General features: G+C 42.0%; 1 protein-coding gene across 1 annotated transcript in view; it reads left to right on the plus strand.

Moving 5' to 3' along the window:
• The window catches only part of KCNN2 (potassium calcium-activated channel subfamily N member 2), a 71,516-nt gene that overhangs the window by 957 nt on the left and 54,058 nt on the right, over positions 1–16,501 (plus strand). The window contains exons 2-3 of the mRNA XM_052777731.1: positions 21–1,174; positions 1,499–1,594. Coding sequence (XP_052633691.1) covers positions 21–1,174; positions 1,499–1,594 — 1,250 coding nt within the window. The remainder of the gene's footprint in view (positions 1–20; positions 1,175–1,498; positions 1,595–16,501) is intronic.

A 16,501-nucleotide genomic window follows, 5' to 3' on the forward strand; every position in this document is an offset into this window, starting at 1 on the left:
GGCCGGTCCACCCTCCTCAGGTGACGTGATGCCCCTTGTTTTGGTCCGCCCGACCAATCGGACGCGGCGGCTGGATTCTACGGGAGCCGGGATGGGCCCTTCGTGGCGGCAGCAGGACTCTCCCCTGCCGACCATAACGCATTGCGCAGGGTGCACCACCGCCCGGTCCTCCTGCGGCTTTAACGGCGACGGCATGGACGCGCCGCGGCAGTTCCCGGCGGGCTTCGGCCCCGACCAGCAGCAGCAGCAGCAGCGCCCGCCGCCGCCGCCGCTGCACTGTCAGCAGCAGCAGCACGGCCAGGACAAGCAGAGCCTCCTCCAGCAGCAGCAACAGCAGCAGCAGCAGCAGCAGCAGCAACAGAGCCCATGCCTCCAGTGCAACAACTGCGCCTACTACGGGGCTGCTGCGGCAACCGCGGGGGATAACCTGCCCCTGCTGCTCCGCGCCTCCTTGCCCCTGTCGGGCGCCTTCCGGACTCACTCCTCGCCGCTCTCCTCCGCCGCCTCCTCCCGGCAGGGCAGCCAGCTGAACGTCAGCGAGCTCACCCCTTCCAGCCATGCCGGCGCGTCCAGGCAGCCTCACCAGTACCCCCAGTACCACCAGTGCCATAGCCTGCAGCAGCAGCAGGCAGCCAGCCCTAGCAGCAGTGTCAGCAGCGGCAGCACCCACCACCACCACCACCACCACCACCAGCACCACCAGCAGCGCCGCGAGAGCAACCCCTTCACCGAAATAGCCATGAGCAGCTGCAGGTACAACGGCGGCGTCATGCGGCCGCTCAGCAACCTGAGCTCGTCCCGCAGGAACCTACACGAGCTGGACTCCGAGTCGCAGCCGCTCCAGCCGCCGCTCGCAAGCCCCGCCGCCGCCGCCGCCGGCGGCACCCCCGCCGCCCCGGAGATCGTGGTCTCCAAGCCCGAGCACAACAACTCCAACAACCTGGCGCTCTACGGCCCCGCCGGCCCCGGCCCCGGCCCCGGCCCGGGCGGCGCCAACAACGGCGGGGGCAAGCCCAGCAAGAAGAAGAACCAGAACATCGGCTACAAGCTGGGGCACCGCCGGGCGCTCTTCGAGAAGCGCAAGCGCCTCAGCGACTACGCGCTCATCTTCGGCATGTTTGGCATCGTCGTCATGGTCATCGAGACCGAGCTCTCCTGGGGCGCCTACACCAAGGTATTCGCCGCCGACGCTCCCGGGCCCGCCCCGGCAGCCGGTCCGACCGCCCCGCCGACGGGCGGCCCCGGCCCCGGCTCCGGCGCCTCAGGGAGCCCAGCGAGGCGGGGCCGCGCGTCCTCCGGCCCGGCCCGGTCCCGGTGCCGGCCCCGGCCCCGGGCCAGGGCGCCCGTCCCGGCTGGTGGCGGGGTGCCGCCGGCCCCCGCTCCGCCCCCGGCACCGTGAGGCGAGGCGGCCCTCCGTGGGGCCGGGGATGGCGGCGGCGGGGCGGGAGCGGCCCCTGCGCGTGGGTCTCTGAGGGACGGCGGTGTCTTTCTCTTGCAGGAGTCGCTCTATTCCCTCGCTCTGAAATGCCTTATTAGCCTCTCCACGATTATCCTGCTCGGGCTCATCATCGTGTACCATGCACGGGAAATCCAGGTAACGTTTCCTTCTGTGGGTGACTGAGCGCCGCTGGCGTAGCTGGGGGTGCGAGGTGGTTTGTCTCAGGGCGCAGCGGTGGTAAGTACTTGGCACTTCCCGCTGGTGCAGAAGGTGCAGGTGATCCATCTCTGCGCGCCTGCCGAAGTTGGTGAATGGACCTCAGCCCTGAGAGAAACACGGCAGGCGTATATGTGCCAGGAAGCTCTGCCTGCCAGGGACAGTTGCCCGCAGTTGTGCTGTAGGGTTGCTTAGCCCCAAGGTTATAACACGCTTTCTCGGTGACATGCCCGCTGTCTTCTGTAGCGGATGTACAGCAGCAGTCTTATTTCCCAATGACTAAATGCCGTGCTGTGTGTTTTCTCTGGACGGCAAGGTTAATTGTCTTCACTGTGCAAGGTATGTAATCTTCACTGCACTGTCTCAGACACGAGCGTGCTCTAGGAGAATGTTTAAGAGGAGGGGGAAGACTTATGTTCGACTTGTTTTATTTAATGCCATACAGCTGCTAGGAGTGTGACAGAGGAAGACTGTCAAGAAAGGTAGGGTTAAAGGTACAAGGAACATAAGGATCAAAGCTGTAGAATGAGTCTCACAAATAATGTCACAGGTTCTCTCTGAGGGACTTAGTTCTAATTTCAGTTGTAATTTTTTTGACCAAGAAATTAAAATTTGGCATTTCAGCTCAACTGCAACATACAACAGATAGATTTCAAAGTTTTGAAGGGAAAAATACCTTACTCTCAGATACATCGGTGCTTTTGCTTTTTCAGATTAGTTAGAGACACCTTGAGCTACAAGCTGAAATGACGGCTTTCAAGGGCAAAGAAGACTTTTCCACTGGTACCAATCAGTACACACACACAAAAAAAAAAAATTCAGAATTCTGTAGTACCCTGTTTCTATGCAAATGAATGCTGTAGTTTCAATGTGAAATGGTACCGTAGTCTCCTACTTAGGGTAATGTTTGAGAAGTATTATGTTACTGAAGACTCTGTGCCAAGTTGGATCCTGTTGTGCAGTCCTTGCACATGCAAAACTTCTATTCCTGGCTCAGAACCCAGTTTCTCTGCATCAGTATCAAAGATATTGAAAGCTGTTTAATGATATTGTACTCAGTAAACAAGTGTTCTGGTGAAAGAACATCTCTATAAACTACTGGAGTACTGATGAAGAGGTTTCTTTATCTGTATAAAAATAAACGAGTGGTGCTGCTGCAATGTGGGAGCCACCTTCTGTGGTGTATCTTCCCACAAGTGGTGCTTGAGGCATGAAGAGCAAAGCTGAAAAAAGATCCCTGTAAATATTTGAATTACTCTCTGCATTTTCCAGAAACTTTAAATGGAAAACTTTATGCAAGATAACCAAATAGTTGTAGGTCCCTGTATGCATCAGCTTATAGTACGTAGTTACTCCAAGATTAAGTTGTAGAGTTTTTTTCAGGTAAATAGTTACAAATTTTCATTCCCTTAGGAGTGTGTTACGGATCAGAAAAAACAATCTTAAAACACTAAAGTTGTAATTCTGGTGTGTTTGGGTGTTTTTTGTGTTTTGGTTTTTTTTAATTGATCGTTTTTAAAGAACTTCCTCAGGTATGTGACTACATGGAAGGAGTTATGCAATCATGTGACTTAATCACGGTTAGTGTAGTTTTCAGTGCTGCCTGACAGTACAGAAAACAAGTATACCTGCCTGTAAAACAGCAATACCCTGTGTTTTAGCCTGAGAGACATCAAAAACTGCAGTAGGCATGGTGGGACCTGGAGTGAGCTGCATTTTCAAGGGGCTCTGTCATTCATGTTGGAAATGAAAAGTTCTCTTTTTCAAGGAGCTTGTTTGAAGGAATGGGTATAGTAGCACCCTTAGCTATTAGATACCTGACAGCTTTTTAATTTAGGCATAGTCTGGTTTTGTACACACACTTGACTTTTAAAAAATAACATGACAAACATGCAGAGCAAAAATTACATCCATCTACAATTGTAAATTTATCTTACACTTGACACCTGAAAACAAGAAGTACCTTTAAAACACTTTGGCTTAGGAACAGACGGAATCTTCTCCAGGCAAAAGAAAATACTGTGTAAGCCTGATAATGTAATGGTTTTTAAATAATCTTTAAAGCTGACTGTTTTCTGAAGGGCACACAGGCCTTTAATTCAAGCAAGTATCCTGCTATGTGCAGTGGAATGATTCACATCTGTAGAATCATGCCCACAGATGGATGGTTGTGTCCTGGAGGACTGTTTGCACCAGCTATTTGTCAATCCTGTTCATGTTTGAACATTCCTTTCTAACTCTTGTCTGAAGCGTACTTAGACTTTACCAGTGGATATGGTGTAAATAAGCAGGAATTCATTGAGAGAAGAAAAATTGTTCTATAGAACGGAAGAAGGTCAATGTATTCTGCTTGCAGTGTGGTATCTTTCATACTCTGGTGGAAGCAAACCAACCTAAACATAAGTAGATTTTTCTACAAAGCATGAGACAAAACATGATGGGAAATAAAAAGCTGACAGTTCAGTGATTATTACTGAGTGCAGATTTAATGTTTAGAAACTCCTGGTGACCTGAAGTGCTGGCAAATGGAAATCAGCTTTTTCATTCTTTTCAGTAGTCTGTGACCTTGATTTATTGGTAGGAGGTCTGAACAGCCACGCCGCAAGCAAGTCCGTGGGGCAGTGCCTAGCAGCATAGCGGGTGACTCTAGTCTTTCCGTTCAAATGACCTTGCCGGTATGCTTTGCTTTGCTTTGAAAACAGTCAGCCAGTCAGGTCAACCAGGCTCCGGAGTTTGCCTGTCCCAGACCTGCTGAGCATTTTAAGGGAGCTGGAAGGGAAGTTTATAAAGACTTGTAGGCATTCTTGCCAAGAGCTGAAAGGAGTGTACCGGCGTGAGACGAATGAGTTTTCTTTCTCATCTCCCCCCCCACTTAGACAGGGGCTGCTGTGCGGCGCAGGAGCTGGAGCACCTTCAGTCCCTCAGGGCTTGGGGGTGCCGGGGCGGGGGGGGCAGGGAGGGCGTTTGCCGCCGCCGCCGCCTTTTCAGCACCGCAGACAGCTCCGCGCGGCCCGGCCCGGCGCACCGGCAGCGGCTGGCGGGGGGCGGGGGGGGAGCAGCTCCGCGCCCCCCCCCCGCCCCCGCCGGCAGGTAAGCTCCCCCGCCGGCCGGCGGCACGTGCATCCATCCCTCCGGGCCTGTTTTCCGCCTGGCACTCCAAACCGGCCACCAAGAGGGCTTTGTTCTTGAATTCCCTGGAACTTGCCCAGAGCTCTGCACCTGACAGACCGAAGTCTGCAGAAGGGCCTAGCTGCGGTGTTTGGAGAAGAATAACTAACTCTATGGATGATGTGTAGCCTTGTGAAATAGTGGAAATGTTAAAATATTTTCATCAAATAGGTTTTCAGGGATTGCACTTAGTTATTCTGTATAACTCTAAGAACAAAGTGTGAGCTGTTACTAAATTTAATCAATGTGAATTAGTGTTAAGGCTATAATAAAAGTCAGATGAAACCAGCTGGTTTTAAATGATAAGTCACAGCTTACATTATAATTTCCAGAAAAGGTGATAAAAATTACAAGCGAGTTTCCTTCACATCTCTCCCCCTTCTAGAAAAAAAACCAAACCCTAATGAACAACAGTAGCGGTGCTGAAATTGAGGATAGTGACAACCCCAAATCTCTGTGTTCTCTTTTTGGTCCACTGTTGTCATGCCTGTAATGCTGTTAAAAACATCACACGTGGGAGATAATGAAACATGCATCGCTCTGTCCCCAAGCTCTTGTAGGTCTCAATTCAGTTCTTCAGAGCAAGTGCCCTGTGTTTAGAAGATCAATGGGAAAAATGTGATTCATCGTTATCCCAGCCTAGAACAGGTATTTCTCTGACGGTTAACTCCAGTTGACAGTTTGAAGAGGTGGAGGAGGGAAGAGCTAAGAAGATAGCATGATCCAATTATCATAATAGTTTTTGATGTATAAATTATCCACTTCATGCATAAACAGTTTGTTACTTAATACTATTTTACATAATTAAAACAGCAGGATGGAACATGGTTAAAATTGTAGTTCCTAAACAACTTATTGTTCCATTCAACATTTCCCTAGAGGAATTTGCTGTTAGATCAATAAAGGTAATGGAATTTAAGAAAGTTTTGGGTGGCAGTTCACACAATATAGCTGCAGTTTTTTTAGTTTTATTGAAGAATAGACCTCTCTGTCTGCCGGAGATAGAAATTCTTTTTCAGTGTGCACTTCTGAAGCTCTACTGGCACTTCCTTGTATTACTCAGAGCAAAGGATTAAAATCAAAATTCTGAGGTTGCCAGTAGGAAGCCTTTAATGTCTTCCATTGGCCATTCCACCATAGCCTGGTATTTCTTGAGGGATGGTGGTCACTGGAGGAATATATCCACTGGAACGCTTTTCCTTTGATGCTGGACTGCTTACTGTATCCCTTCTGTAAATAAACATTGCCCTTCTATTGCCTGTCCTGAATAATAGTAACCTGAGTAATGCTAACCTGTGCTCTCCTGGACAGAATCTCAACCTCTTTTGCTTCTCCCTGATACAAATGCTCTCACTCATGCAGAAACATGAAAGTTGTTGGTATTTGGTAGAAGTGAATAGAAATGTTCTTTTTTTTTTTTTTTTTTGTATGTCAGTTGACATTTCAAACCACTTCTAAAATGTATTGCTCATTTGTACTTAGATAGAACGCCCATGGAAAGTCTTGCAAACTCCAAGGTTGAGGTTAAGCCATTGCTTTCACAGCAGAGCCTCCCAGGGCTCTGGGGAGAAAGCACCTTCCATCCCTAGATGGTTCTGAAGTGGTGGGAAAATAATGTGCTACTGATGGATTTGGAGTGAAACACTTTCAGTCTTCATTAACTTTATGGAAAGATATCACAGCTGAGGGGCCAAATATCTTGCTGAAGAATGAAGAATCTTTTCTTCTTTTCCCTGTTTCTGAAAACTTGAAGAAATAGAACAGGCAGTATCAGGAAACAGCAAAGAATGGTAATAAGTACATATCTTGACCTGTTTATTGTGCAAATAAATTCCATAATGCATGATAGTAATAAACACTGTTTATGGGAATTTGACATCAGCGGAAAGTTCTGCTGTAAAATTTTTGCACTCATGAACAACTATGAAGTTAAACTCCCTTATAGTTTCCTGTCATAAGAAGTAATGGGTATTCTGCAAGCCAGATTATTTATTTGGTTTTATCTGTATTATTGGTTTGCCTTCACTGGGGTGGTACATGTGCATCTCATTAGCTGTCTTGTTGGCGATCTGTTGACTCTGTGCTGAGTCTAACTTGAGTTTGCTTAGGTACATTGAAACATCAGGGATTGCACACACAGACAGTAAAACTGCTGCAGAAACGTATGAGTTAGATTAAGAGCACAGAGAGCAAGTCTGTTGAATAATGGGTGAAAATCAAGAAATAAACTTCAAGTGATAATTTTATTCTGATCTGAAGCCTGTTGAAAATTAGTGATTTTTTTTCTATTTATTTTAATAGGCCTTAGATCAGGCAACAACAAAACTCACTGTGTAGCAGTTACGATCCAGGATACAGTATCTTTGTGTACAGACTCAAAAATTCACTTCTACCAATCGAGTTTAATATGCATCCCATATGTGTATTAAACAGAGCATTTCATACGTGTATTGAACAGCAGAAAATCATGTAGGAATCCAAGGATGCCATATCTGTCAAATTAACACTTTAGAGTATTTTTGTGAAAATACTTAGTTTTAATTTCATTCAGTACATTTTTGATAGCTAATATCTGCAGAACCTGTTGACCTAGGAAAAGTTACAGGTGCCCCATGTCTCTGAAACGCAGCACCGTAATGTATATGTCACGGAAAGCAGGCTAGAAAATACTTCAATGTTGGTCAGCATCCAAGAGGATCTGGGGCCTTTTGCATTGAAGTAGAAGGTGCTTCCATTTCCAACAGGCTCCATTAGAATGTAGGAGGAGGTTGTACCTGATGGTCAGGACACTGAATGGTTGGCTTGGCCGTACCTAGGATTATCTATTCATATGCACCGTTATTCTGAGCATTTTTTAATGAGGTTGTTAGAAGTTTATCAAGACACAGTAGTGCAGTGAAGTGTGAGAAGGTATGTTTTTGCCCTTGTTGGAGGAGAGCATTTGTAACCAGAGATCAGATTCTGGATTTGTGTAAATTGTGTAGCTTAGCTGAAATTAACAGAGGTACTGCTGTCTACGACCTTAGAGACATTCTGTGTGCACATCTTAATGTGAAAGTATTGTACGTGTCAGATCCTTCAACTGTGGGGACTTCAGATCAGAAAATTCTGTCAGGTACTTGACTGCAGCTCTGGTTTGCCTGAGTTTAAGTGACAGTGTGCCAAGACTGACAAGTGTGGATCAATGCTGTTGTGATTCTGGTTCTGGTTTGTATGGGATCTACTAAATGAAGTATTCTGGGCTTTGAATTTGATTTGAGACGTATTTGTGGTCTGTTTTGAGCAAAGATCAGAACAGGAATGGCTGCTGCTTAGGACTTTAGAGAGTTAAAAAGCCGTGTGGAAGCTTCATGCAACTTCAATCAGCTGTTTTCACCCTTGATTTTGATGATGAAAGTTGTTGTCACACTCCCTTACTAGAGGGTGAATATCTGCTCTGAGCTTATGAAGTTCTTTTTTAAGACATAAATTACCCCTAAGTGAAGAGGCTGTAATTGATTTTGTAATTAGCTTTCAGGTAAGCTGGATATATTGGTCATTGTACAAAGTTTCTTTTATTAACTGAAAATAAACTGTAAAGTATGCAGAAAAACAAGTTATTTTGTGGGGAGTTTCCACAGCTCTGTTCTGTGGGAAAGAGAAAAGGTATATATCGTGACAATGAAAAAAACCCAACAAAATTTAATATAACTTTTTAAATGCTTTTTTTTTAAAATAACATAAAATATATTTTGCAGTCAACAATGTTCAGTTAATATCATACATAAATATTTTATATGATACTGTTTTAATGTAGTTGTTGGGAATCACTTATTTGTAACTTACTGATTCATTCAGCTTTTCCCTCTTGAACAGTCCCTGCAATTGTGCTCCTTTGTCTGTGTGAAAACACAGTCCTTAATAAAGATAATTTTATATTGACATTTTAAGAACAAAAGGGCATGAATGTTAGATATTCCATGAAGGAGTGAAGAGGGATGAATTCTGAAGACGGATCTGTGCATCTTCTAAGGTGCTTCCTTATCTCAGTCATTTTGGTGGAGACTGACAGACCTTTCAGAAATAAACTCCGTTTGAGGAAATACTAAATCTTTTCATGACAGATGGAAATACCCCTGTGAATTCCATAAAAGTAAAAACAAGGGGCAGGTCTTAAATATCTTTATATTTTAAAATTGCTACTCTTAGTCTTTTTAAGAGTAATTTGCTCTGGGTTGTTTTTTTCTGTAAAGAAACATATTCATTAAAAGAAAAACCCACTCTGTCAAAGTGGCACCTTCTAAACTTTTATGCATATTAGGTAGAGCTACGCTGATGAATAGGGGAGAGCTAGGTTTTGTGTTATATGATTGACCAACAGTATTGTTTATTGAGTTCTAACTGAACACATGTCACAAAGTTACTGCAGACTGCAGGAGCCATGAGGGTCATAAATAGTTAAAAGGCTGTAGAGGTGTAACTCTAATTTGTCTTGCCAAGCCGCTGCTGCTGGTAAGGATGTGTCTGTGGGAAGGGACCTAGCTTGATACAGGGTGTGGGTATTCAGAAGAAGATATCAGAGGCAATGGAAGAGTTTTTGCTTGTAAAAGAGCATACTTGAAATAAAAAATAATTGAGAAATAAATATATATGGGCTCATACCCATAGATTTTATTGTCACCTGTGGGTAAAGAGCTTCTTGAGCTTTCTTACCTGTAGTCTGCAATAAATATTGTTGCTTGTAGTATTTTAGAGTGTAGCTGTGTGTCTTCCATAAACAGTTATACATCAGTTGTGTGGTTTGATGGGTGGGTGTAAGATAGCCTGTAAAGAGGTAAATGCATGTATAACAAGCATTTATATTGTAGTTTTGATTGTTAAAGGGAATTACCTGGGTGAATCCTCACATTTTTTTCTGTCACTTAAATGCTGTTTTTACAATAGGGAACACTGAGACCGAGAGTTCAAGTGCTGTGGAAGTAATCTGGGGAAGGCTTCGTAACTACATTTGAAGCTCAGGCTTGCCTGTCTTGTAGTCTGATGCTCAGATCAGTCATTTGTCACCTAAATAAGACACTGTTGTTGCCATCCAGCTATGCTTATAATTTTCAAGAATTCCGGCTGCTTTAGTGAATGTCCCAAACGCTGCAATGTAAAATGAATGCAGTGCTCCACAGTATGTCCTAATGAGATACTGTTGGGAATGTTTATGAAGCATTTTATTCCTATTACAATTGTTTATTCCAGCTTTCATAGCACTGCAACTTCTGTAGCATTACTACAGGTGTATGCAGACATTCACACCTGCCCTACCCCTGACCTCTGACGGGAGTGTCTTTCACTAGAATAACACATTATGAAGCAATGTTTCATCTTCAGTCTCGTAACAAAATAAAGATTCATCCCAGGTGGTGAATGGTATTTCTTGTTTTGTGATGGTTGCTATGCTTTTAAGAATAAGATCTGTTGCAGCCAGGGAATGAGGCGTGTCTTTAATTAAAAATTGCATAGTAGCTTTGATTCAGTCTGTACCATTGCATCCATAAAATTCGCATGCATGGAACTCTGATTTCAGTCTGGGAAACTGGAGAAAGACTGAATGTTCAGCTGTGGCTAGACAGCACAAAATAGTTTCCTACCTGAAACAAATAATAAATACAACTAGCAATAATGATCACTGAGCATTCACTGATAGCACCTATGTTTAATGAAGTTTTCATCAAAAGTATTCTCACTGCATTTCTGATACAACATTAGGTATCATTTTTACACAGGTCATGCACATTTGAGGTGTGTTTTGACTTATGTATTTGTGAGTATCTAAATTAGTGAGATCTTTAGAGCCTTTCAGTTTCGAGCATCCCCATTATATGCTAAGGATTTGATCCTTAACACCTTTGTCATTATTAAAATACCTTTTCAAGAAGACTTGGAAACTCTTGAACAGACATTGATTTATGAATAAGCCAAGGATACTCTTCACCCACTTTCCTTTGCCCACTGAGCGGCTTTCTGCAGTAGCTGTAAAATTCACTTCTGGCTGTGCAGCTGCTACACCAGGATAATAGTGGGTTCCTTTGACTGTAGATTCCTTTGTAGGATACTGCCCAAGAGTTGTTCTTGGGCTTTGTGTAAGGAATGGGCTGATAGAGGAGAAATTCTTGTCCATCCAAATTCTGGTATAACTGAAAAGGTACCCTGTGACAGCTACTACTGAACATGATGCTTCACACTAAGCCCACCCCCTCCTTTTGTTATCATTCAGGTTTGGGCTTCATGGTAAAAGCCAATAACTTGCATTCTGTTGTGATTTCTGCAGTATGATAAGTTAGAATAACTAAATCTTTATGCAGTAGAATAGACCAGTGCTGGGCCTGATGCCTTCCCAGTTCAGCTTCCATATAGCTTTAAGTTAATGGCAAAATATGTAAAAAAAAAAAAAAATTAATAGAAGACTACCCATGACCAGTCTGCTTTCCAGATCTGGTTGTCAGATAGGAAAATGTTTGATTCTGCATCTTTATCTGCAGCCATATATGAATATACATTTGTCTACCTCCCAGCAACAGAATGGGGATGCAGCGGACCCAGATGAGAAATTTAGCAGTGTGGCTGTAAGCTGGCAGACCATTCTTTTCCCCTGCCATTTGGCACTTGGAAGGAAAATAAAAAAGATGAACAGGTTTTTTATATCCAGCCTGTGATCAGAGATGTCAGCTTATCCAAAATTAATAATTCTTGCATTTCGCCTGTGACTTTTTAATGTATGTTGTGGCTGGTATCATCCTGTGTTAACTGCTGGACATCAGACTTTTTGCTGCCATGGACCATCCCATTGAGCATAATGGTTGTGAAAATAAAGCTTTCTAAAACATTTTGAATACCAATTTTATGTTTAAACCATGGAAGATAAGGGTGTTGGCAGCACTCAGTGCAAACTTGTTTCATCTATTTGGTTTGCAGACTTCTTAAAAAAAAGTAGCTTTGAGAACAGAGCATCTTTTACCTGAGAGAGCTGCTGTAAACTAGACAGACTTGATGAAGTTGTAACCTTCAAATAGTTAATGGGGCAGCAACAAGAATTGTGTATGCTAAGAGGTGTTTGACAGAATATGCTGGGGTTTGGTTTTTGGGGGAGTTTTTGGGTTTTGTTCTTTTTTTTTTTTCCTGAGGAAGCAGCTGCAGTAGTAAGTAGTAATGATTAAGTAAAACAGTATTCTACCTATAAAGAAATACAGGTAAATACCTGTAAAGAAACTCGTGTCTATGTTTATTTAACCTGATGTTGAAAGTTGCCCTTCTTGAAGATATTTTAACTTAATCTTTGAAGCAATTTTAAGACTTTATCTGCTATATGGTTTGGCCAGAAGCCTACTTTAGGCCTTCAGGAGTAACAGGTACTAACTAAATAGCTGCTTTATTGCTGCTCCCTCCCAGTTTTACTTGCCAGGGTGAATTACAGAGGTAGTTCTTGCAGGAATGCCTCTATACACTTAGGATTAGTGTGTGACTATGTTTATTAGGATTTTTAAATACACAAGTACATATAACTCCACTCTGCTTTTCCTGCTGCGCAGTTCTTAGTTTCCCTTATTTAAGTGGTCATGCTTTAGGAGAACACTTAAATACTTAGATTTTGCATTTCTGGATTTGGATTTATTTTAAATGTATCCTTAAATTAAGTTCCCAGTTTAACTGTGTTTCTGAGACAGTAAAAACACTATAGGGACTTCATAGTTCCTGTGGTGCTGATGTGTATTCATCCATTGTCAGTTAAATAAAAATTTACCCAGTTTAAAAACAAACACGCAAACTTTCCCAAATACCTGAAGTATTTATGTCAAAAGTAAACACTAAAGGAGGAACTGAGAATACAGATTCTTGTGTATATGATGTGTTGGTACCAGTCATTCCTTAAGAACAAGTTGCTAAGTTTAGTTACCAGTGTACTCCTTTGGCAGAATGAATGAGTTAGCTCATTTTATCTAGCTTGAGATTCGGTGTTTCTTCCTTTAACTTCTGCTTCTCCTATTCATTTACAAAAGTATTTTTGAATTATTCAGAAAATACATCCTTTTTTTAATTGGTTCCAGTTTTCCTAGGAGTAATGAAGCTGATCATCCCTGAAGAGAGTGAGGCTTCTCTTGCATTGGGAACAGTGGCAGATGGCAGCCGTTTTGGGAGATGGCATTTCTTCGTGCAGTGATCTGTAGAACAAATTATTTTTAGTACTGAATGAAGAAAAACAAATCCTAAATGAAGAATTGTAAAATAATAATTTAAAATTAACAACATAAAAACATTGAAATGTAGATGGTTTTCCCCAGTGTGTTTTGCTTCTGCAAGAAGATTGTAGAATCAGGGTTACTTTATTTCTGAGGTACTCAAAATGGGGAAAAATATAACACAGACCACTAAGTTTCTTAAAAAATGCATTCTAAAAATTAGTTCTACTCTGGCAGGGAGTAGTGTGGAGTGGCAACTGATGGAAGCTTAGTTCTGAACAAGTTGTGGTGTGATTAGGGTAGGGTAGGGTAAGGTAGGTTAGGTTAGGTGCTGAAATGTTTCTTAAGGGCTCGCTACATCCAGATAACCTTGCTCAGTCCTTAGGTTCTTGGGGAAAAAAGCCATGGTTGAAAACTATGTATCTTTTTCGTTCCATCTCTGTCAGTTGTATGATGCCGCTATTCTGGTTTCCTCTGGGTCACACAGTGTATTCTCTAGTAAATACATCTGTTATGTAGTAACGTACATCCTGTTTTTATTTTCTTTGTTATTTCTTCTCTGCTTTTTAAATAACAGAATAATAAATAGTATAAAACAAGATTAATGCTGTTTTAGTGAACTGGTCCCATTTTCCCATTTTGCATGTTTATGCAGGAGGCCTATCTCAAGTGTTCCTTCTCTGTTATTCTTCTTGCACTTAAGCAATATGCAGAGCTTTATTAAGTCATGCTCCTTCTGTGTCTGCTTGGAGAACATTTTTGACTGTCAACCCAGTCAGAAGAGCTTTTGGGAACTGCTGCTGGCACTGGATGGATGCCTTCTACATGGGGTAACTTAAGGAGCTTCTTCTTATTGTGTTTTAAGCAGCTGCAGATGGTGGGAACTGGAACTTTGGTATAATGAAATAGCTGTTAAATTAAGAATATTGTTAAAATGAAGAAATACCTGTTGCGGACGTTGACTTTGTAGAAATTCCTGATTCAATCAGTTTAATTCAGTCACTTACTGGTGGGTCTGCTGAGTATCTCAAATGAAAATAGTAACCCTGAGTGGTGGACTTTTATTTCTGGACCTCTGATTTGGTTCAAAGGTTCATAAAAATTCATATAACTAAATATCTTCCTGTTGGTTACAGATCTGAGGAAGCTCAGCTGTGATTGTTCCAGCAAGAGTCCAAACTAAATTCAATTAGGAGATTGTCTTGTGAAATATCCTTTTAATAATGAAAGTGAAAAAATCTTTTGGTTTGCTATTAATTTTTTTTTAGATCAGCCCTTTCTATTAGTAATAATAAGTTCATTATCTAATTCTTTTGATTTTGTTATATATTTATAAGCTTGTGATGATTTCTTAGTTCAATGCATAATTACTCTTTTCTCAGGGGGTTCTTCTTCTCCATAGCATTGGGAAAGAAATCTTGATATCTTTTAATGTCTTTTTTTTCCTTTGTAGTCCTTGGATTCCAATTCTTAACCCTATTACCTGCATAGAAAGTTACTGGGTAGAAAGAGGGGCATTTTTAGGAGCATCTCACCTTCTTTGGGTCCCTGGAGCACATACATATATATGGAGAGACCTATATTAAAAGAAATTACGTATGTCCCAGCAATTGCTGAGTGCTGTAATGGTCTTTTGGCATTGTAGGTTGTCAGGGGGTTAAGCCATTTCACAGTTGTTTGAGATGAACGATAGAGCTGTAAGTCTGGCCAGTACCATTTAAAAATACTGAGCAGTGCCTCTGAATATCTTTGGAGAGAGAAACCTAAAAAGAATACTGTCAATATGATTTAAAACAAAAGGGAAAAATGGGTAGATGGAATTTAACATTGCATGCTTAGGCAGAATTTAACCCTGTGTTAGTTTATGTGACCATATATGTCCTGTCTTTGTAAAAAGTCTCGTAGAGTATTTGGGGTAGGTTTTTTATAATGATCTGAGGGACAGAGGTTAAAAAAAGGCATAGACAAACCTGACAAGAGCGTTGTTTAACACATATCTGTATTTTTAAATAGTTGTGGTTACGTGTGGCCTGTCAGAGTAATGAAGATGTATCAGATGTATTTTAATGTGAAATTTTTGATGCTGCACTTCTGAAAATAGTGGTTCACAAAGACTATAAATGGTCTAAGCCTCTTTTATGCATTCCTTCCTGAGATGATGAGGTTTAAACGCAGTCTTTGAGAGAAGTATTTTGAGCCTGCTTATAGCCACCAGCACATGTTAACGTGAAGTTTTCTTTACATGCATTGATGTACACAGTGTTTATAGCAAAATACCAGTAACTATGAAAAACTCATTTTGCACAGAGATGTCAAATTTAAATAAATACACTATGCAAATAATAATTTTTGTGCTGAAGCTAAATACCAGGCTTTTACAATCCTCTGTTTAAATTGGCATTTTTATAAGTGGGGGTGAAGAGGTGTGTGCATGTATATATGTATAAGTGATAGGGCAGTCTAGCTTCCCCATTTGAATGAACTAAGCGTGTTTCGTTCTGTAGATAGCTGTATCCACAAGACCTTGTGGATCAATTTCTAATGACCTGCTAGAAAGTTTGGGTTTAACTCTGGATGTGGGAAACATCCTGGAAGATATAAGATAGCCAAGCCTTCATGTAATTTTGTGAAAAAACATATTCTTTGCCTTCAGTGCTTTGCATGCAGAAGATGTTTGATGCCTCGTGACTTTATGCGTGACTTAAACCCACTAACGTCTCTGCTCTGTGTTTGTGTTTAGGCTTTGTGTTTAGGATGAGGAGTACAGCAGCCATCAGGGACTCCTGCAGGCTCTCCAAGGTCAACGACAGGGCTTTAGATAACTTACAGAACATTTGATTATGTGCCTTCTGATGATGGAAAAAGGTCTTTTTCAGCCCCTAGTTCCGGGGAACTGTGTTAAAGGCTTGAGATGTCTATCTCCCACCACCATATAGTTTTAAATCATTTGTACTTATGGGGTGCTGTGGGACGATAACTTGGCTGCTAGGAGTAGTGAGATGAAAGCAGTATCTTCCTTTCCGAGTACCATAATAGTCTTTTTGGTTGTATAAATGATATTTTGGGGACTACAAACTATAGAAAAATGTCTGGTCAAAAATTTTGGTAAATCAGCAGCCCCAGAGGCTCTATTTTGCTACTCTGAATTATAGTCCTATCAGTTCTTTTATATGGTTTCAGTGACTTCAATATCAATATTTAACCATTTTAAATTGGGATTTTTAAATTAAACAATTGTTACAATATATTTCTGAGTACAGTTGATTCCCCTTCTGCAAGGAATGCTTCCAGGAGGGCAGCTGATGCTACTTTATCACTGTTTATTGCTTCCTTTTTACTCCTGTGTTAATGTATCCCCACAGTGATAGTTTTCACATTTGTTCTTTTACCCGGATTATAAAGAAATTTTTAGAAAATGGCTAGTTTCCTTGTTCTTTGCATTCACCAACATTCTCTGGTAGCCTGCTATGAATTT

The sequence above is a fragment of the Harpia harpyja genome, chromosome Z, assembly GCF_026419915.1.
Source record: "Harpia harpyja isolate bHarHar1 chromosome Z, bHarHar1 primary haplotype, whole genome shotgun sequence".
NCBI classification, from domain to species: Eukaryota; Metazoa; Chordata; class Aves; order Accipitriformes; family Accipitridae; genus Harpia; species Harpia harpyja.